Source organism: Oreochromis aureus, linkage group 2 (assembly GCF_013358895.1).
Source record: "Oreochromis aureus strain Israel breed Guangdong linkage group 2, ZZ_aureus, whole genome shotgun sequence".
In the NCBI taxonomy this organism is placed as follows: domain Eukaryota; kingdom Metazoa; phylum Chordata; class Actinopteri; order Cichliformes; family Cichlidae; genus Oreochromis; species Oreochromis aureus.
The window spans coordinates 15,962,522-15,984,578 of record NC_052943.1 but is presented as its reverse complement, the minus strand read 5'-3'; the positions used below and the strand labels follow the sequence as shown (position 1 = coordinate 15,984,578).

The 22,057-nt window shown below is 41.0% G+C and overlaps 3 protein-coding genes across 5 annotated transcripts; 1 reads left to right on the top strand and 2 right to left on the bottom strand.

The window, feature by feature from the left end:
• Window positions 1-1,207: 1,207 nt before the first annotated feature.
• Window positions 1,208-10,467, bottom strand: fibpa (fibroblast growth factor (acidic) intracellular binding protein a). Of its 2 annotated transcripts, none has more exons than XM_039619554.1 (11): window positions 10,122-10,467; window positions 9,951-10,038; window positions 7,267-7,465; window positions 6,993-7,119; window positions 6,641-6,741; window positions 6,287-6,420; window positions 2,580-2,688; window positions 2,407-2,470; window positions 2,234-2,320; window positions 2,002-2,099; window positions 1,208-1,451 (listed from the first exon to the last, which is right to left on the bottom strand). In XM_039619554.1, the coding sequence occupies exons 2-11, from the start codon at window positions 10,033-10,035 to the stop codon at window positions 1,382-1,384; spliced, it is 1,074 nt and encodes a 357-aa protein (XP_039475488.1). In that variant the 5' UTR covers window positions 10,036-10,038; window positions 10,122-10,467; the 3' UTR covers window positions 1,208-1,381. The 2 variants fall into 2 exon arrangements, with proteins under 2 accessions (XP_039475488.1, XP_031601758.1); XM_031745898.2 differs by having other exon boundaries at window positions 9,951-10,035.
• A 2,919-nt stretch (window positions 10,468-13,386) lies between these two features.
• ccdc85b (coiled-coil domain containing 85B) lies at window positions 13,387-15,866 on the top strand. Its single transcript, XM_031745997.2, has 2 exons — window positions 13,387-13,470; window positions 13,540-15,866. Exon 2 carries the CDS (start codon window positions 14,112-14,114, stop codon window positions 14,712-14,714), a length of 603 nt encoding a protein of 200 aa, XP_031601857.1. The 5' UTR covers window positions 13,387-13,470; window positions 13,540-14,111; the 3' UTR covers window positions 14,715-15,866.
• A 1,467-nt stretch (window positions 15,867-17,333) lies between these two features.
• fosl1a (FOS like 1, AP-1 transcription factor subunit a) lies at window positions 17,334-20,673 on the bottom strand. 2 transcript variants are annotated; one of them, XM_031746180.2, is made up of 4 exons: window positions 20,282-20,673; window positions 19,705-19,959; window positions 18,719-18,826; window positions 17,334-18,625 (listed from the first exon to the last, which is right to left on the bottom strand). In XM_031746180.2, exons 1-4 carry the CDS (start codon window positions 20,393-20,395, stop codon window positions 18,071-18,073), a joined length of 1,032 nt encoding a protein of 343 aa, XP_031602040.1. In that variant the 5' UTR covers window positions 20,396-20,673; the 3' UTR covers window positions 17,334-18,070. The 2 variants fall into 2 exon arrangements, with proteins under 2 accessions (XP_031602040.1, XP_031601972.1); XM_031746112.2 differs by having other exon boundaries at window positions 19,705-19,962; window positions 20,282-20,672.
• Window positions 20,674-22,057: the final 1,384 nt, after the last annotated feature.

The following is a 22,057-nucleotide window of genomic DNA, read 5'->3' as shown; positions in this document are numbered from 1 at the left end:
TCGCAGGCACAACTCACAGATTCACACACACACATGCCCCCACATCTTTTCACCCTCTCACTGGTCCCACAACACACCTGGTTTCATTTAAACCAAACCCCTGCAAAATCCCCAAGCTCTCCCACCCATTCTTCCCTCCCTTTTCCCATTTACCCCCCATCTATCTATACTTACCTCCCCCATCTCTCACTCCCCTTTTTTCTTTTCCATAAAGCCACTAAAGCCTTCGCTCTCGTCCAATCTGACATGCAGGGATATTTATAGCCAGAGAGAGAGAAGTTAATGGAATGCGGACAAAAATTAGAGAGTGGAAGAGAGCGACAGACTGTGTGTGTGTGTGTGTACGTGTTTGGAAAATTTTTATTTTACAGAATAAACCAGCGGTGCTTTCTGGGACAAAGGACAGAAAATAAAGAAGTATCATAAGTCTTGACCCACGCAGCAACTCTTGCTCTTCTCGTGTTTGTGCGTGACTAATGCGTTACTGCGCTTGGAATCATTTCCAGCAGCATGTTGTCTTGCAAAATTTGTAGTCTGTGATGATGCAAACGGGTTAAGATGTTGCTTAACTCACATTAATACTCATTAGTTTCAGGCTCATTCAAATCTAATGGGCACAAATTCAGACTATCCTCAAAATGGGATCAACAGCAGCGGCAGCGCTAGTCTTAATTTTCCTTAAAAATATCTCATCACTTGCAGAATAGCTCCCTGCATTTTATTTTTAGACGGGAGGCGGTTTCTCCAGCTACCCTCCAGTGTTTGGTTTAAAACCCTTCACTCGGCCTCAGCTTATTTGTCTGCCTTTTGTTTTTGTCGGGTGGCAGAGATGGCAGCTGTCACTACAGGGGATGTTGTTAAAAATCACACTCCCAGCTGGACTAACTGTGCCCCCACCCCTCACCCAGTTGGTCCCTTATTCCCATAACCACACACAGAGACACCCCACACACTGACTGGAGTCACAGCCTGTCGTGCATGTGATCCGCTGGTCCTCTTTAAGAGAATTAGTGAAAAAAAAGCTAATTCAATTGGAGTCAATATCAACTACAATATCAAATCCGCTGTTTTCACTTCTGAAGTATGGTTCACCCAACCCCCAACCCCCGGCAAAAGATCCTGATTCGGGGGTTAATCACAACATCTCTTCCTTCCAGAATAAACATGAAACATTGCATAGAAATGAAACAGAAGGGCATTTTTAATGTAAAATCTTCATTTTATTTACAAACCAAATTTACAGACAATGTTGGGGGACGCTAGGAGCAAGGCAGGCAGACAAACATACAGCGATGACAGAAGAAGCAGAGAAAGCACATCCGAAGGAGCAAAGTAACGCCTTAGCAAACTGAAAGGAGAAGTGAACCGCTAAGAGAACGCTTCAGTCGTGATACATTTTGAAGATGCAGCTTTTGACGACGCCCATGTATCTGTCCCACACGACCTGATGTCTGAGGGCAGAGAAGAGAAAGAAAAGGAGAGCAAACGGTGAGTAAACGGAGTGAAAAGAGGTGCTCTAAATTTCATGTCAGACTGTAATTGTGAAATCAGAGTGAAGAGAGTAAATGAGGCAATCTCTGTCCCCTCTGTGTATACGGCTGGGGGGGTGGGGGGTCTATGTTTCTTTTTATGAATATGTCTTTGTTAAGCTTGTAGTGGTTCAGGGCTGTGTAAACCCTTAACTACATTCCTGAGTGTTTGCACGAGAAACAAGGTAACTACAGTTTAAGAAGTCATGAGCAAGATAGGGAGACACCCACTGGCAGAACAAGGGCGTCAATTTTTGGGAGGGTTTTAACATACAGCTTCACGCTTCAGCAGTGTTTAACACCACCATGTATATCCTTATTCGGTTATTTCGAAGTTTTCCCCAAAAGCTCTCTATGAAAATTACAGCTGTATTTTTAGCACAAGGATACCTCGGGGGAATTGATAACCCTGGCAGGGCCGGTGCCGGGCTCTGACTGATAAGCTTCGGAGAATAAAAGCACATTAACTCACTTGAATGTGTCGAGTATGTGTGCAGAGTTGGTGTAATGAGTGAGGTAGAGTTTCATGTCCGCAGCTGTCCACCGGTCTGAACGGCACGGCTCAATAAACTGTGGGATAAAAGGAGGTGAGAAGGTTACAGCATAAAGCCTCAAAGGCAGACTGATGCTGAGAGAGACATTAAAGTATTTGGGCTGGGTGAGCAGTCTTTACTTAGATATTTATATTTTTAAGAAAATCTCACCTTCTCTACGAGATCAATAAAGAAATCTCTGACATCTTTTGTGTTGGTCAGCTTTGCAGCTATGTTGATGAGGCCTCTGGAAAGATTCTGCAGAAACAAAATTACATTCGAAACTGTTATTTCCTTTTCAGTTATTCTCACGGAATTTCATGAAGATACTTATCATCGCTCACCTTGAAACTAGCCTCCATCTCAAGGAAAACTTTCGTCTTTCCTCTGAGGGCTGTACAGACCAAACTGAGCAGAAATAAGAGAAGAAAGAAAAAGAAAACAGATGAAATTATTTTTAGAAGGTTTTTCAGGAGTCAGCAAAACGTGGAAGTGTCTTGAAGCGTGTTCCTGTTACCTTTTGTGTTGATCGAGCAGATCTTTGTCAGTGATTAAAATCTTCAGCTCTTTCAGTTCTTGTAAAAACTCTTTGTCAAGATCGACGTCCATGTCTTCCACCATGTTGTCTACAGGAAAATTCAGACACTGTCAAGTTAGTTTAATTGGAAATTCTTCTAGAAATTATATTGTAAATATTTGTGTTCTTATAACTGCTTGGTTATTAAGTATAATGACTCAGATGCTACCTAATATTATTTCCTTTTTCACTCTCCTAATTGTTAACCTGTGAATTTAAAATTCATCCTCTTACTGATGAAGTAAAGCCTGAAGGACCTCTGGTGGTCAGTGAACCTCACTGACAGCGCCACTGGTCTAAAATTTATTTATTAAACACAATCAACATATAGTTACCAGCCACTTTGTTAAGGTACACCTTGCTAATAGCAGGTTTGACCAGCTTTTTACCTTCAGAACTGCCTTAATTCTTCATAGGGTCAATAAAGTGCTGAAAACATTCCTCAGGTTTGACATGACAGCATCACACAGTTGCTGTAGATTTGTTGCTAGTGAGAAGATGGGTACAATATCTTCATAAAGGGATGGACATGGTCAGCAATAGTACTCAGGTATGCTGTGGTATTTAAACGATGCTGAGCTGGTGCTAAGGGGCCCAAAAAGTACCAAGAAAATGTTCCAACACCATCACACAACCACTACTAGCCAGAACCATTTATGCAAGGCAGGAGGGATCTATGCTGGCTTTACCTCAGAACATCACAACAGGAGACGAGACTCATCAGACCAGGCAACATTTTTCCAATATTCTATTGTTCAATTTTGTTGAGCCTGTGTGAATTGGAGCCTCAGTTTCTTAGCTAAAGGGAGAGGTACCCAGTGTGGTCTTCAGCTGCTGTAGCCCATCTCCTTCAAGGTTTGATACTATGTGTGTTCAGAGATACTTTGGTTCTAATGAAGTGGTTATTTGAGTTACTGTTGAAGCAGTCTGGCCATTCTCCTCTGACCTCTGAAGGTATTTTCACCTCAAGGACTACTGCCCACTGGATATTTTCTTTTTTTAGGACAACTCTTTATGAACCATAGAGATGGTTGTCATGGAAAATCCCAGTAGATCAGCAGTTTGTGATATAATCAGACTAACATTCGCGCCACGTTCAAAATCACTTTTTGTCCCCTCTCTTCCCCATTCTGATGCTCAGTTTGAACCTCAGCAGGATGTCTTAATCACATCCATGTACCATGTACATGCTGTGGCGTGTCCAGCGGGGTGGCCTGGGGGGGCACAGGCCACCCCCCCAACCAGACTGGCCACCCCAGGTGCCACCCCGAAGCCAAAACAATAAAATCCAATGAAATATCAAATGTACGATTTTGTTTTCACAGTGAAGCTCAGATATCCGAGTGTAAGTGAATGCAGCATCGGCTTCTGCGCTATGAGCATCATGTTAGCAAAGGTAGGAGAGCCAAGCACGAATGACAGCACCACAGAAAACAGTTTTTCGGCGAAAGATTAACAGTTTAACATAGCTGGACTGGCCATCGAGCATGGCGGAGCTTCCACGGCGGCTAGCAGGTGGATGAGGGAAAGGGAGGCAGGAGGAGGAGAGATCCGAGGCGGCCGCCAGTCCGAGTGTCAGGTGAACTGAACTTCAGGTAAGAAGTTATGACCTGCAGTCTATCTGGGTCAGATATAAACCAAGTTTAAGTGGAGTTTATTTTCGTTGTGCTGACTTTTTACAGTCAGTTACAATAACTCGTACTGCGTACTAGCTAGCATGATGGAGTTTCTATACAGCTGGGCGGGTGCTGTGATGTTACTGATGGTGAACTTTATTTTATTCATAAGGTTAGTTAGTAGAGTTGCCAACGGTTCCTTAAAAATGGAATGGTCCCTCATTCAGAGAAAATATTACAGGTTTTGTATTGAGCTGAGAAGAGACGCAGTTTGTCCCGGACTTCAGCTAGAATGAAAAAGACACAAAGCTGGAGTTATTCTGTGTCTTTGCTGCACAGCTGCCTCTTCTTCTCTCATTCTCTCCCCTCCCTCTCCTGTTGCTACTTCAATCATGAAACTGATCAATGATCAGCTGATCGGCTTTTCTCTCTTGTTTATTTATCGCCCACTTTGCGCCAGAAAGAGGAAACCAGCAGATGTCGCGTTAAACAACAGCAGCACCTTTAAGCTTGATCAGCTGTTGTTAGAATGTATTTAATATTAATTTCTAGTATCAGCTGATGTTTGCTGGAGCCACAGCTGTAAAAGCTGCTGGTCATGATATCAGTTTGGATATGTGGTGAGAGGGAAACATGAAGATGAAACCAGGAGATGTCCTTACTGAATCATCAGAGCTGAACAGGTGATGGAGAAACAGGTTTACCTTTTAGGTGACATGAATGAGTTGAAGGGAAGTTATGAACTGTTTCTGAGAGACCAATAACACCAGGATCCTTTTCTAAGTAGCTGACAGCTGGTAACTGTGCAGGGGCGGGTCTAGCAAAGTTATGCCAGGGGGCCAGGAAGGGCATTAACAGGGAAAGGGGGGCACAAAGATATACTTTTCTTTCTTATTCTCATTTAAAATATCTCGCTTTTATTAAACAATTATCTGAATCTTGCGAACAAAGTTTTTATCTGACGTAAAATTTATAGAAATCATACATAAACCAACAAGACAGTGTACATCACTGTCACAACAGCATTTGTTTTCATTCAAAGGCTTTATGGCTTTAATACCTGGTGGGCCGATCTCTGGTCAAAATGCCCAATTTTTTGTACCAGTCCAGCCCTGCAGGTTAATACTGGCAGTGTCACCATGCCAGCTGACTGTATTTCATCATCAGCCAGTGTTGTTCTTTATACATCAGTATTACCAAAGTTTATCATAAGGCAGCATAGAAAGTATTTACTTGCTTTCAGGTTTCATTCAAATGTTAGTCTTTTCATTTGTTTCCCCACTTTTTTCCTGTTTCAAAATCAAACACCAGTTTGTGAGAAGATTATCTTCTTTTTTTAATAGGCAGATAAAGTTTTGCATTGGCTAATTTGGCAATTATATGTTAAAAATGTTTGTATTTTAATATTCAAAAATGTTTTTGCCCAAAACATATGTGCCCTATATGTCAGTAAAAATACTATGCAAATATTGCTGTCCTTGAATGCTGAATAAACACTGACAAAGCACTGATTGTATCTCTTGTACTTCATCAACGCAGTATCTAAAAACTTTGCACTGTAGTGGTTAAAACCTCATTCTAATAAGAGTCAAAAGCAAATTCAGTTATTAGGTTTACAGGGTTATTGAATGATGGTTAACGGTTGGTAGATTTTTTTTTTTTTTAACATTATCTGCCAATTACATCTGCCACCCTTCTCCAAATCTGTGCCCCTACCTGGCCCCCCCAACAAAAATTTTCTAGACACGCCACTGTGTACATGATGTACCTCGCCAAGTGACTGTCCAATTAGATATTTGCCTTAACAAGCAACTGAACAGCTGTACCTAACAATGTGGCCTGGTGAGTGTAGACAGCATCCATTCTGTTCTCAAAAGTAAACGTTCTTTTGAGAACTTTTAAAATTCCTCTTTTATAGTTTTTTGTTCACCACTAATGTTTTACCAATTTGTAAAAAACACAAAGACAAATTAAGACATATCATATCTTATATCAGCAAAATAGCCAAAGGAAACAAAACTAAGCACTCACCAACAGCCCCAACTGTCCAGTTGCTGATAAGCTGGCCGGCACAGAAAGCAAAATCCTGGAAACTGAGGTATTGCAGCTTTCTTTTTCCCGTCTCAAACCGATTGTTGGCAAAGAAAACGATGGCAGCGTAATCCCTGTGATGAAGAAAATAAACACATGGCATTTAAAAAAAACAAAATAAAACCAAGCAATCAGAGCACCCAACCTTTTTATGTGGTATTTCGTTAGAATTTGTTGCAAAATAACATCTTAATCCATCACAACACTACAACATAACAGATTTTAAATTATACAACAGCTGTAAAACATAAACCTGAGGCAGAAGGCTTGTGCTGTGTGCCCGTTGCCGATTACCTTGCAAGTTTGTCAGACAGAAGAAAATGCTGACGTATGTTCTCCACCAGGGGTCCCTTCAGCTCTTCCACAACTTTGAAAACACGTTTGAAGTTGTCGAACTGAAATTACACACACAACGCAAGAGATTTACTAATACTGAAAGAATCTGCCCCACAATCAGAAATCCCACCACAAGTAATAAAATGTACCCAGAGCTATAAAACCAAATTAATTGTTCAAACCGGCAGACAACAGGAGCTCCGGCATGGTTTGTTGTTTGTTTCAACACTCAGCTGTATCCTACCATTCAATAACACCCTGCCACAGAACTTTATAATATCAAGCTTTACAATGTGTAGTGAAGACTTACCTGTCGTCTGCAGCTTTTTAGTGTCACACCTGTCTTGGCACTGATGTCGTCCAAGTCTTTCTTTGTTCCCTTGGAGAGCTTCTTTCCCAGGACCTCACGAACAAATGTATCATCAAAGGCATAGTATCTAAACAAGGAAAGAGACGCAAAAAACAAACTGCCATGAGAAGAAACATAGCAAAAAGGAGGAGGTTTGACAAATAAATAGACGAATTAAGAGTCGTGACTCCTCTGAAATAAATGGGTTAATTAAATTAGAGCGTCATGGCTGCACCTCTCTATGAGCATGATTTGCCGATGAGGTGGGATCTGGAACAGCAGCTGGTTGGCTAGTTTGGCCGGACTGTGCAGCAGGCGCTCACACATCTGGAAAGTCCTGTACTGGTCCATGGTGTCACTCAGCAGGACATCTTTACTTGCCTCACACTCGTCCATCACTCCTCCCTCCATGCGTACCTTCACCGCATCATTCACTGTTGGATAAATCACAAGCACAGTTCGAAGGGTTGATGAACCGATGATGCCTGAAGTTACGTGTGACAACATGAATGAACAGTCACTGCTGTGCTGTGAATAATCAGCAGCCTGAAACAGCTGCTGCACCATATTTGGACAGGTAATTAAACCCTGAATTAAATTACCTGACCTGAAATCCTGAAATCACCACACCTAAAGTGTAATCCTGCTAGGCGCACCCAGGAAGTTATACAACCCTGCCTTTCTGGCCTGCATAGCCCCATTCCAAAGAGAGAACACCTACTCCTATGTTTAATACTGATGAGAATGGAAACAGTGGATGGATTCATGAGGAGGGTTTTGTGCATATTTTTATTTATAATGGGATGTCTACATGACTGTATGTCACATGTATTTTTTAACACCTGTTCTACACTTACTTGATTAAACAGCTTTTTCACCTTCACATGGGGTGGCAGTTACACCAAGAGAGGGTTATACATTATGTCATTTATCCTCAATTAATTTAACCAGTAATTAACTTTATGTAAATCCTGCCTGGCAGTTTCATCTTCATCAACCTTTGTCCAATATATCCACCATCCCTCCTCTGCACATGTCCAGACCACCTCAGCCTCACCTCCCTACCTTTTCTTCAAGAATTTGAAGCAATCTAAACTTTTTTTTTGTTGTCTTTACAGACAGAGCAGCGTGTGTTTGTTTGCTTTGTTCAGATTCATTATTGCAATTACTATGAGGGTGAAAAATTAAGCCTTTAAGCACCATTTGTGCTTTCTGACTGGATCCCCATGAGGATATCAAGCCTCATCTCTGAATCTCCTAATTAACACATCCCATATTATGACTAAAAATTAAAAACAAAACTAATAAAAACTTTAACTGAAAGGAGTAAACACACCCTGGAAAGGAACTAAATTGAAACACTCGACAGCACTGTCAGAAACAGTGAGCAGATCACAGGAGACAGAAAACGATCTGCCTGACTGAAGTATTTCTGTGTTCTCAGAGAACGTTCGACCTCTGTATGCAGAGCTCTGCCTTCAAGCTCAAACTATAGATTAGGTGGAATCATTACAAATGCTCAATAGCTCCTACTGCAATCAAACTACTACAGTCGGATTATGTTTTTATGTTTGTTTTTTAATTCTTATGTGCATTTGCGTTGGTGTAATGCTGCAGCCTAACTGCCAAGTCTGAGCTTAAATATTACACTGAATCGTCTTCACTGTAGTTTTTTTCCCTTGCCTTCTCAGATGCTTCATTTTAACATTTTTAGACGCCTAAGATGTGAAACTATTATGTATTTCACAAAACTATCTTATTTTCTGTAAAAACAGGAACATTAATTAGTTTTAAATACTGAGGTCCTTCACTGATCCCCTCTCGACTGTTTGGTTATAACACTTTAATTTATTTTATATAATTATAAGTATGCCAGTCACTCTGTAATTATAAGTTTTCAACAGGCTGTGTAGCAAAATCATGGCCCAGTCATTTACAAATGTGTTAAGAGGTGTGATCAGTATTTCCTCCAGTTAAATGTGGCTCAGATCAAAGAATGCTTATTGATTTTTGGAGGAGGCCAAGTCCCCCTGTTCCTGCACCATTTCTCAATAAAGGTGACCCATTGGGAGAAGTGCAGCAATACAAAAATCTGGAAGAGAAGTTAAATGATGTTTCAAATACGGATGCTTTGTTCAGAAAGGACAATCATGGCTGTTTTTTTTAAAGGATCTCGGAAATGCTTTATTCTCTTTTTACTGAGTCGCTGCTTTCATTTTCTGTGAAAGCAGAAAATTGCTTATTTGGCAAAGCCTTAATCTTTAAAACAGGTGAAAAGTAGAGAAAACTGTTAAGTTGTCCTGTAAGATTGCCGGCACCACCTTTAGTGAATTTCAGTATCTGTGTGAAATCAAGAGTCATCTCAAAGGGACAGGCTATCATTTTAGAATCTCAGCATCCTTCCCATATTAACAACCACATGTTTCTATCAGGGAGAAGGTTAAGTCGCCCCAGAGTTAGCACTAATAAATGGTAAATGGCCTGTATTTGTATAGCGCTTTACTAGTCCCTAAGGACACCAAAGCGCTTGCCTAATAGACTCAGGCAGTCACTTGTTCTATCTCCTGCTGTATGTTTTAACTACATTTTGAACCTTTTCCCTCAGTTCACTGTAGGAGTTTGCATTCTAAGTCTGTATTGAGTTGGATCACTCAGTCCTTTGTCTGCAAAACGAAGTGTCACATGGTGATGTCGAAGCTTTATTACATGTTATTACTATTTTTGGATTGCTTTATTATTCTGAACCACCCCTTAAAATATACTGTGATACTTGAGGTGGATGACCTTCAGGCTGGGTACCTCTGCTTTAGACTGTGTTAGCAGCCAAACTCCAGTTAAACCCACTCTTTTTATAAAAACGCATCTATTAATAGGATCGCTGTGACCCAGACTCTCATATCTGTTTAGCGTTACCCCTACCTGTGTATCCATCCAACCACAGCTGGTAAACCTCCTCATCCATGATGGTGGTGTTACCCACGAACACATCCAGCTCTACAGACATCTGCTTAAAACAAACAAGAAAAACATGTTTATTGTTTAGCTCAGGTATCACCGACATATAGCTGATTAGCTCAAGTGATATTATACCTTGCTGTCAGTGTTGCCTCAGGTAGCTGGCTGCAATAAAATCGTGTCTACAAAGTGAACTATTTAATTCTATTAGCTGGGCTTAAATTTGCTCTCCATGGCTTACTGATTAGCTAACTTCCTCCATAAAAGGTTAGCCTCCGGAGCTAGCCGAGCTGCCAGTTATCGGCGGTCAATAAACGCACAGCACAGCGGCGAATTCAGACCACGTTAATGTGACGGTATGACACGATTATTAAGCAGCTTTTGAATTTACAACGCCAACGTCTATTAAATATTACAGCCCGTGAAAGACACGAGTGCGTAATGTCAACAACAGCAGTCACCCAGCATATACTTCCGGTTCGATGATGTCACAGGAAAAGCTCTCGAATTAAAAATATGTTTTTGTTTTTTTGGTTAATTTAAGCTTATTTTAGTTTATTTTAATTTAATTGAAATTTTAATTTCTTTCTCATGTTTTTTTCTATTAATCAGTTTTTCGGTTGCATCTTTTATTTGTATCGTGTGAAATTCCTTTGCTCGTTTATGTCCGGTATGTTCATTACCTTCCTTGAAATGAAGCTTTTTTTTTTTTTTTTTTTTTTTTTTTTACATGCCTATTAAGTCATCGTCTTATGACAAAACTCAGGCAATGAAAACATTCACTGTACACGTGACTGTTTTTTATAGTATTTAAAGAAATATGTTTTTTTATAATAGGCACCCTTTAAAAAAAATTATATATTCATATTAATACAGAAACATATTTCTTTGCTCACTCGGAACTCACCACAGATCCACAAAGACACAGTGCAACTCATTCACACCTTTATCAACACACTCAAGGCAAATAATATTAATAATATCAATACTGCTGCTGCTGCTGCTACTACTACTGCTACTACTACTACTACTACTACTAATAATAATAATAATAATAATAATAATAATAATAATAATAATAACCCTGCTTTCCCCGGAAGATCATACAGTGGCCACAAGAGAGTACTTTTGCTGCACATATTGAAGGATATCACCTTTCTCGGGAGCCCGGCCATGCCTTTTTTTGTTTGTTTACAGCCTCTGTGTTGGTCTTCCAGTTCAACCTGTTGTAGACGTGGACACCCAGGTATTGGTACTCCTCCACCACATAAACACCCCGTCACAGGATAGAAAAGGTCACAGGGTCGTATAATAGGCGTCCTCTTCTTTGTGAAGTCCATCACCAACTCTCTGGTCTTAGATTATGATGATTTTATTTATTTATTTATTTATTTATTGTTGCAGGATTTTGCTATATGTACATTTGTTCTTCTACTTATAGGCTGCTTGTAAATTGTGCTTTTATTCTGAAACACACCAGTGGAGTCACCTGTTTACCACTACAGCACAGCCCTTCCGTTTTTCCCCCCAATTATCTTTCATTGGCTTAAACACCAGTTATCTGTGGAGGGAGTTCTTGCTTTTTTCCCATTAACAGTTCCTGCAGACGTCTCATATGACTATGGGCAGCATGTGACACAACTAGGAAACGCCCCTGAGGATTACCAGTATGAACAACACACCATTCATCTGCAGTTTTTTAGGAGCTGATTATGAGCTTTTAAGGTGTGGCTCTGACAAGTGAATATGTAATAATAGGAAATGTTAGTGCAGACAAAACGGTAACTTCTGTGATATTGGAGTGCTTAGATACACAGAAAATCATTATCATCGAAAGCTTGATAAATGGCCTTCAGGGTCGGCTGTTTTCTTATCATTTATTATAATAAGAAAACAGACATTGAAGAAACATTATTTCTTCAATGTTTGGCCTCTCTTCTAAGCCAAGCCTACTTTGATTGACCATACAGCGCAAGGGGTGGATTAGAGGTGAATTACCCTACAGTAACTCAACACACGACATTCATATAAAGAAAGAAAGACTTCAGTGACCGGACAAGAAAATCCAAAAGATAATGAACGATTATGTGAAGACTCAAATTACAGTACTGCGCCTGGCAGCCTCACAGTACCCTATTGTTGATCAGTTGTTCTCTAAGTTATTATAAAATGTGTCAGATCACAGATAGGCTTCTTTTTGAGCACCGGGGCCCACAGTGCTGTGCGCTTTGCTTGCTGCCTGCGTTTACACAATCTGCTCTTTTCCTCCGACGATTAATCTAAATAAATCCCCGTAAATCCCTCTCCTCGCCCTCCCTTTCTGTGTTTCTGCATGTGTCCTTCAAAAAAGAAAAATCACAACACGGGAGGGTGAAAACGAATCAGCTAAACACGCCTTTTTTGTCGGCTCTCCTGCTGCACATCAACACTCTCATTTCTAACCTCACATGACACCCTGATTCCATCCCCAGATCCCCCTTGCGCGGTTAACACCCTACATTGTTGTGGCCTCAGTGAAACAATGGAGGTGGGACAGAGGGCGGAAGGATGTGGCTGAATGCCTCAGCATAAACCCATGGAAAAAAAAAGGGTCTGCAATCACACTTTCCGTCAATGTTCTTTGAAAAGTAACAAGTACAACCAGGAGTCACTCATGCACTCCACTGTTGCTTGCCTCTGAACTCCACTGTCATCGACATATATCTGCTTTTTGAGGATGAGATCATTCTAATGAACAGGAAAACCCAAAGGAAGTGGGTTTACACAGGCTTTTCCTATCAATTTCCTTCATACAACCTGTTTTGGTTTCATAGCATGAAAAGGATAAACATCTAAAAAATAAATAAATAAATAAATCAAAATGGGTTTGAATCCAAATGGGGGCGCACACGTTCCTCATTGAGGGAGCGCGTGGAGAGAGGATCTTCCATGTCAAATCTCGTTTTTTATAATGTAGTTAGAGTGGAATTAGATGAACCACAGAGCTTTAGATTATTAAATGTTGCCACTTACGACTGCAAAACAGGCTCAAATTACGCCATGTGGAATTGCCACACTGGAAAGATCAGAGAAAACCACAAACAGTTCTGATTACTAGCTTATCTAAGGAAATTTGCCAAGTTACAAATCCTGATAAAGCAGTAAAGTTTCCTTTAAAACCTCTACAAAATAAAAGCATCTCTGCTGAGCATCGGGGTTTCACTAAAACTTGAAGAAAACTAAAAGGCGTAACACGTTACAAATATATAATCTAGTTCAGCGGTGCTCTAAAAGCAATATTTGTGACCCCTCTTTTCTGAAAAACAACATTCGGAAGCTTTTATTATGAAGGCTGGTGGTACTGGTCTCCGTCAAAGCTCCAGCTTCACGCGCAGCTCTCTGCTTAGCGGAGTCACAGCCGTGAAAGTGGCGGAGGCGGACATTGTTGTGGTAACAGTCCATCTCCGGAGGATGAGCACAGATGATGATGTACATATTCTGAGCGGTGAGCTTTGTTTGTTGTTTATTTAGTTGTTTATTTTTTTAAAATATAAACAATGAATCGTTTTTAAAGAAAAAGGAGGAAAAAGCTGCTGCGCCGTGCGGACTCCTGCAGCCACCGGGGTTCATTCAGCCGAGGCGACACAAGCACAGCCCGATGAGACGATGCCAGCGGTGTAGAAATCACAACATCTGCAGGGTGTGCTGGGTTAAGCCTCCGTGGACTCACCGGGCCTTTGTACAGAAAAGCCCACGGAGCAGCTGTTGCCTTGAAAAAAACAGCGCGGGGAGGAGAAATAAGGGCTGCTGTGCTCCCGGAGGCCTTTGGAGAAAGCAGCCTTCTGCTGAGAGGATGACAGATTGACATTAATAGGGGCTTGCGGTGCGTTTTTCACACACGACCTCATTAAGGCGTTATCCACGGAGAACAGCACAAAAAGAGACTGAAGTCACAGCCTTGGAGATAAAGACAATCTAAATACAGACACCACATGTTTCTGCCTTGATTTTACCTCCGGTGATCAAATACATGACATCTGGATTACAGCGGATGCATGTGTTGAGCATTAAATATAGCCACATCTCAGCGCTTTTAATAGATTCTCAGGTACCCATAGGTGTCGTTTTTTACTGAAAGAAGAAAAAATGGGTAGCGAAGGTGAGATAATAAACAGAGAACTGTCAAAGATGTCTGACGAGGACTTGCTGGCGTGCTCCAAAGAGGAGCTGGTGAGCCGGTTGCGTAAAGAGGAGTCAGAGAAAATATCGGCTCTGATCCAGCGCGGTCGGCTTATCAAAGAGGTAAATAAACAGCTGCAGGGACACCTCCTCGAAATCAGGGAACTGAAAGTCATCAATCAGCGCCTGCAGGAGGAGAACACGGAGCTGCGGGACCTGTGCTGCTTCCTGGACGACGACAGGCTCAAAGTGAAGAAGCTGGCCCGGGAATGGCAGCTGTTCGGGCATCACGCGGCCAAAGTGATGCGAGAGGACCTGGGCGGGTACTTGAAAAAGCTTGCCGACCTGGAGCGCATGCAGGACGGGCTGGTGAAGGAGAATCTGGACCTGAAGGAGCTGTGCCTGGTCCTGGAAGAGGAGTGTGTGAGCAGGAGTGACTCCAGTCCAGGAGGGTCCACCGAGCTGAATCTGCCCTGCATGGTGGCCCGGGACCTGGGAGATGGGAGCTCAAGCACAGGCAGCGTGGGAAGCCCAGACCAGCTTCACCTGGTGTGCTCACCTGATGACTGATGGCAGGGGTGTGTCAGCAGCTGAGGACTGGAGGGAGACACAGGTGCTCTGTCAGATAGTACAAATTAATCTGGAGGATTAAAAAAAACAAAACAAGCATTAGGGCTTTCTGAATGCTGCAAAGATTTGTGTGCCACTAGACTTGAGACTCTTTCCACATTTCAGGACTTTACAAAGACATTTAATAGATGTTTGCCAGATGATAACATGTCTAAATTTTACAGTGTTTTTTCTAAAGATTCTCCTGAAAATTCTCCTTTTTCAGTGGTCTGTTGTTGAGAAAAAAAAATGGGACCAACAAACTGGGTCACATATGTAAATTTATCTCATGCACTGGATTAGCCTACACTGGTAGAAGCCTTTTTCTCAATTGCACTGGACAGCGTTATCTTGGATCTTGAAAACGCAGATCTAAAGATTTATTTCAATCCAGTTTCGAGCCATATTTAGTCCTCTGAATTCCAATAGCACTGAAACAAAGGAAACTATTTGATAATTGCTTTTTTTGCTAATGACGTGTAATATTTTATGCACTCTCGCTTCCTCAGGACAGGATTGGAGTGCCATGTGTGCATGATGATTGTCACCATTTGTAACAAAGCCTGTGAAGCAGCCTGACATGAAGGCCCTTTAGGTTTCCTGAGGGGTGGGGCCACTGAGCATAATGTAACACGTGCAGACTTACACACTCACTTTGGATCAGGCATGGTAGATGTTGTTGGACCTCACGCAGAGCTGAACTGAAAAAAAGTTCTGTCACTATTTTTAAAATTCAACTGGAAAACTCTTTGTATCAAACTGGAAGGTCTACGAGTTTTGGTTGATTTTTATTCTGTTTAAGCCGAGCTGTTTAAATTCTTTTTTTTCTTCTTTTCTTTGTTTTTTAATGAAGTTGTTGCTGAATTATCATAAGATTTCTTAGCTTCTTCTTCTGTAACTCATGCTTTGTATTTAATCTGTAACATTAGGAGCAAGCTTAACTTCGAACCTTCTTTAATCTTGATTTGTCTGTATTAACTAGCTTTACTAACCAGTTTCAGTTTAAACCATAGCACCTGGATTACAAGAGGTTTATTTTGTTGTTAGCTGTTTATTGGTGGGCTATGCTCGTAGTGCACTGAAAAGCTTTAAATACAGTGGCTATGACACTCAGTGGCTGTTCTGACCTTTCTTTGTGTGTTTGCCTTGCAGAAAACATGCATTTAACATGACACACACGACAAATTGATTTCTGCATTTGTTCTGACCTTCGTGTCTGAACCAACTGCGCTTGATTGATGCTGCCTTCATGTCACACTGACTGACTTTATGGATATTCATCAGTTTTATTTTTGGAGCCCTATTTGCACAGTCTGGAGAGCTGATGGGGGTGGAGGGGGGTGATGCTTTTACCCACTTAGTGATGCACAGACGTCCTTTGACAGCAGCATACATACAGATTTTTCCTCCCTCGTGCGCTCCAGCTCTCAATCTGACTCTTGTTCCATCTCCGCCTCTCTACCTCACTCATCCCATTTTAGCAATCCAATGTTCTCTGAGCCGTGTATGTATTAGCAAGAGATTCACTTCATTTTAGGGTAACAGAGGCCACAGTGTTGAGAGTGGAGGGTCAGAGAGCGGCCAGCAGAGTTTGTCAGCGCATGGTGCAGTAATCAAACTCTCTTACTGGCTGCCACTAATGATTAATTCAGTATTTATTACTGTGTCAGGTATTTTCTAAATTAAATTAACTGATATGAAGTATGGCCTCAACACCCAGAGACAAAGGGTAATGTCTTCAAAGTATTGGATTTTTTCTGATCAACACTCCGAAGATGTTAAGCTCAAAGACCACAGAAACCTGGAGAATCTGCAGTCCAGGGGCAGAGCCAGGCAGTGGTCTGGGGTGGCTTTGTCCCCAGAACCAAAAATGAAGCTTGGGGGGGGGGGGTCTTCGCACATACTCATAGGAGTTAAGAAGTAATCAGACACAGTTGGGTATAATTTTAACAATGAATTAATGTTTAACAACAGTTAAAAAATAATTAAATTAACAACCGTTACAGATTTCTTTTAAAATAATTTAAAATGTGACTATATGTGAGTCTTCACAGTGTACATGTCTACATTTCTGCCACTTAAAAAATAATAAATAAATAAACAATTTCTTCATTTATAAGTAAAAATGCTGTGTTATTACCTCAAAAATTTGAGATGACATTTTGAGACAATAAACCAAAATTTTGTCTTCGGATGGCAGAAAAATGTCGATGGTGGAAAGAAGCAACTCAAAAATTTTAGTTTTGACCTAAAGACAACTTTCCATCAATTTGTGTTTCATCCCAGGCTAAGTAAAAAAAAATGTGTATAAAAACTGTCTGACTCCATCACTGCTGCGCCTGGAGAATATTCAGCATTACTGCTCAATTAAAAATAAATTACTAGAACATTAAACTTCAATCAGGCAACTGATCAATGAGTCGAATCCTCGTTTCAGTCGCGTTGTCATGTCTCATTTACATTTCTGAATCTTTTTCACACATTTCAAACGATCCAGACAATTGACTCTGAGCAATCTGCCGTTTTTCAGATGATTTTCAGTCACAGTCTCTTGCTTATTTTGCCAATAACTGCACACCATTTCTCTTTGCACACACCTTTGTTCTTTATTGTCTGTTTTTTTAAACAAAGACAAAAGTAAGGCACTGCCCTCCAAACAGTTCATTTCAAGAGAAAACATAAACAGTACCAAAAAATATATTATATTCTCCATAATAAATATGTGATTATATCATTTATAATAACTCCTATGGCCCAGCCTTAGTGGTCAGTAATTTGCATAAAGATAATATTAGGGTTCTGAAAGGTTCCACACATAATATGGACCTGTTAGTTTAAGCTCTTCGTTTCCCTTTTTGAGGACTTTAACAACACACTGTAACAATGTAGTAACTTATCAAAGGGAACATTTTAATGTATTATATCTAATAATATATGATTAAATGGAGTTATCACAGTTAAGTCTACAAAGTTTGTATAATTAGAGAATATAGTCTGCATGCAGTGCTTTCGCAATAAACCTCAAAAACACTCATTCTTATTTTATAACTCTGAAAATTAGAAATATAAAGACTTTATATTCATATAAAAACTACAAAAAGTGTAACATTCGTCTTCTAATAATGCCACAGATTTGCATATTATCTAAGAAAAGCATCAACTTTCTAAAGAAATCGAGCAGCTGCACGTTGCTCGTTTCGAAATGATAAGAGCCGTCGTTTTCACTTCCATCACATTTCCTTGACATCCTTTATCGCACGCACTGTGACTGCGCTGAAATCAAGCTTAGTGTATTGCCAGGAAGGCAGGGCCGTCGATCACAGTGAGAGGATGGTTGGTGAGTGCAGGGAGTGATCCGACTGGTCACCGCTGCTGCTGCTGCGGCGATGAGCTATCCCACAGGGCTGTGGGGCCTGAGACTGCTGGACACTTCCCTGGTGTGATGTAACGTGGGATGTGCTGGAGGCACTGGTGTCTAAAGAGGCAGAGGGGTAGGTGAAAACTGTGCCAGCTGTGAAGGACATGATAGAGGGCGTGGAGAGAACTGGGGTGTGGAGTGACTCTGATTCAGTAGCAGCAGCAGAGGCGGTTGATGTTACAGGCTTTGTGGGGATAGTTATCCTTGGTCTGGGCTTCTCCAGCTTTATGGGTGGTTTGATTGAGGGTCCAGGATTGCAGGAGTCCGCTGGCTCTAGTTTGATGGCTCCCAAAGAGGAAATGGATGGACCTGAGTCAGAATCCGAATCAGAGTCCTCTATTTTGCAAATGGGTCGGTGAGCTTCCAAGACCAGTTCAAGCTTCTCTTTCTCCTTTTGTAGTTCAGCTATTTCCTTCTGCAAGCGGGACTTTTCATCCTCCAGCATGTCCGTCTCCTACAGCAGGAGAAAGACAGAGTTAGATTCATTCATGCCTGACTGAGACAGACACCTTATATTTGGAGTAATATTATATTAATGATCACTCACAGTTTCCAGGGACTCTGTCAGCTCCCGTCTCCGATTGCGACACTTTGCTGCTGCCAGTTTATTCCTCTCCCTTCTTACTCTGCGCCTTTCGACTTCTTCCTGAGATAACTGAAGAGGAGAAGAAAGATTATTACAAAACACAAAGGCGACCTAAACTCCTGAACTGGATTAATCTGGCTTGTTTTAGGCAAACAGCTAATTTCAAAACATCACATGCACAGTGAAATTCCACCACAGGCAGCATGACACAGGTGAAATACTCCCACCATGTGTCCACACTGAGTCATCACAGTCATGGCAGCTGCAGGATTGAAAAGCGTCTGCGCTTTTGTGCCTTTGTAACACCCGAACTCTGACTTCATCCAACATTCTACTGAATAATTGCAGTTAATCCAACATTTCCCGCCCTTTCGGGAGGATGAGTCACGCTCAGACCCCTACAGTGACTCAGGTGTGAGTCACAGAACATGACTTGCCCCTATGAGTCACATGACAGTCCACTTCCTGTTCAATGAAATTACAACTTTATGACGAGGATGTGTGCCAGCGCGTGGCTGGGGAAACGTACAGAATTATACTGTGTGTTGGAAGTCAAATGTAAAGTTACTTTGAATGGGGTGATGTTTCTATAGTAAGAAAAAGCTGAAAATCACCTGTTAATTCTACTGTCAACAAAAACTCACAGTGGAAAAAAGGAGAGTACGACAGTGTGTGTTTAACTCCAGAGCTGAGAAAAAGATTTAAAAAACATATCTTTATATTTTCTTCCTATTTCTCCATACATCTAGAGGAAGTGGCACTATTGTGTCACAGAGAATTACAGGATATTACGCACTGATTACACAAAAGTGATTGAGCCACACTCCACACCTCAGCATCCACACCACATTCCCTCGAGGGAGAATGCAACTTCCAAGAGGGCTCATTCACTTGTCTCTTAATGGAAAAACAAAAAACCCACAATCATTTGAGAGCTATGTGCTTACATGTTCATCATTCCTGCGCCTTGTTGAAGACGGACTGTTTGCAGAAGCTCTTATGACCCCTGGTCTGAGAAGGTGAGAGTGGGAAGGTGGTGGAACCAGCGGCCTCGCCCCTGGGTGGACTGGGTAAGGAGGTACTGGTGATCGCGAAGGGCCTGGTGGATGCATGAGCGAGGGCTGGACCAGCCACTGGAGGTCCTGGTTGCTTGTGATGGCATTGAGGCTGGGGATAAACTGACTGGACCCTGGCATTGTAAACTTCTAGGGAAAAAAGAAAAACAGTTCAAAAGAAGAAGAGTTTATATAATAAAATATTCACGATAAGTAACAAGTGCTGGATAAAAAGTGTAAACTAATATTATTGTGTAACTATTATATAACCATCATTATTAAATATTATTATTTCTGATCTATTACCTGTACAACTAAACTAAATTACAATATGATGATTTAACAGCTTTAAATTTGTATTCTTTAATGTTAGCTAGAACATTTTTAATTATTTCTCAAAACTTTAACCGTATTGTTCTTATTTGACCCCTAACCTTTTACCCAGTTCAGTCAGTGACAGCACACCTACCTGCTCCTGTTGTGTGGCTGAAGTGCTGGTGTTTCCAAGGGAAGCAGAGTTTGTCCCAGAGGTGCCTGTGTACGGTGGGTTGCCTCTTTCTTGACTCCCAAAGTTTCGATACATCCTCTCTTTCTCAGTGAAAAGAAAACTGAATCCAGCTGTGGCTATATAGTCTTCAGTTCTCACGAAACTAAGTGGTTGAGTCTTGTGTTTTAATTCAAATAGGGGGCAAGCCCACCGACTTGCGTATTCGGTAGAGTCCAAAGAAGTCTTGATGGGGGAGCGAGGAAAGAAATATCTCCTTGTTTTTTCCCCAGTCGTCCAAAAACCTTCGAAAACAACTTTCAGCGCTCGCGGTAGTCCTCAGTCGTACATCCAGGATCGGAAGTCTGGGAATGATCGTGAGGTTGTAAACTCTTTAAGCAGCAGTATATGCGCACCACGCCCCTACGTACTTACGGGAAATAGTGTTGTCTGGAACCTCTCACGAAATTCTCCACGTGTCGTGACGTCATTTACCATATTTGGTGAGAGTTTCCTCCAGAGACTAGTACAGGGATTCCTCTCAAAGACAGCCCACACCTCGTGCTCTGAAACTGGCACTGTAGTGATTTCTCTTATCTGGAGGAGGCTTAAAGCACTGGGTACACTTTATAACTGAAAGCCAAAGCACGGAGACTCTTTGTTTATACTGCAGTGAAATTTGTACATGTTATCAGTACAAGGATAACCAGTTAAGATAAGGGTTGGAGTTTAAAAAAAAAAACACACACACACACACAAACAAAAAACAGGGGTTTCTCCCACTTGAAAAAAACACTGATCTATTTTTATTGATGCGCACCTCTATTTCCAGGGCTTATGGGAAGTTTAAGACATTTCTTCTTAGAAACAAACATGAAACAGTGACTAAAAGTACCAGTGTGACGTAACTCCCCGCCTTATCTCCATTAGAGATAGGCTAAGGAGCAGGTGGTTCTTTTATACCTCTTGGTAATTTTCTTGGGCTGGGAGATCATGTCTCATCAGCTTGCTTGGGAACACCTCACTGTTGCCCCAGAAAAGCTAGAGGTGGCTGTGGAGAGGTCTGACCCAGTGACATGGACAACCAGGAAAACACTAATGAATAGGTGGATTAAATCAGTTCAGCCTGCTGCTACTGATGGTGGTGTAATGATGTGGGTGATATTTTCTAAGTGAACATCATATAAACACCACAGTATACCTGAGTGTTGTTGCTGACCAAGTCTATCCCCTCCCTGATCAACGTACTCATCTTCTGATGGCTTCTTCAAGCAGAATAATGCACCTCATCACAAAGCTCAAATCACCACAAACTATTCTTCTGAAAATGAGTTCACTGTATTCAAATGGTTTCCCCAGTCAGCAGATCTGAATCCAATAGAGCACCTTTGGGATGTGGTGGAACAGGAGATTAATAAAACCGTTTTATCATTAAACTCAATGTAAATTAATACTTGCATTTTATTTTTTCTGTAATGATCTCTCAGATTTCTTTTGTTTAAGATAATTTAATTTGATTTTACACTTTTTTCATTGATGTTTTTTTGTTTTTATATGTTATGTACTACTCTATTTCCACTTGTACAATTTGAGTTGTTACACCTCACGGGGATTCAAACAGCACATTTTTCAACTGAAATTATCCTTGAAGATAGATTAGACAAGTTTCTAGAAGTTATTTGAACATAATTTAAGCATATTCAATAACAGTTTAAGTATACTACCTAAAAAATAACCCTAACAAAAAAAAATAAATAAATC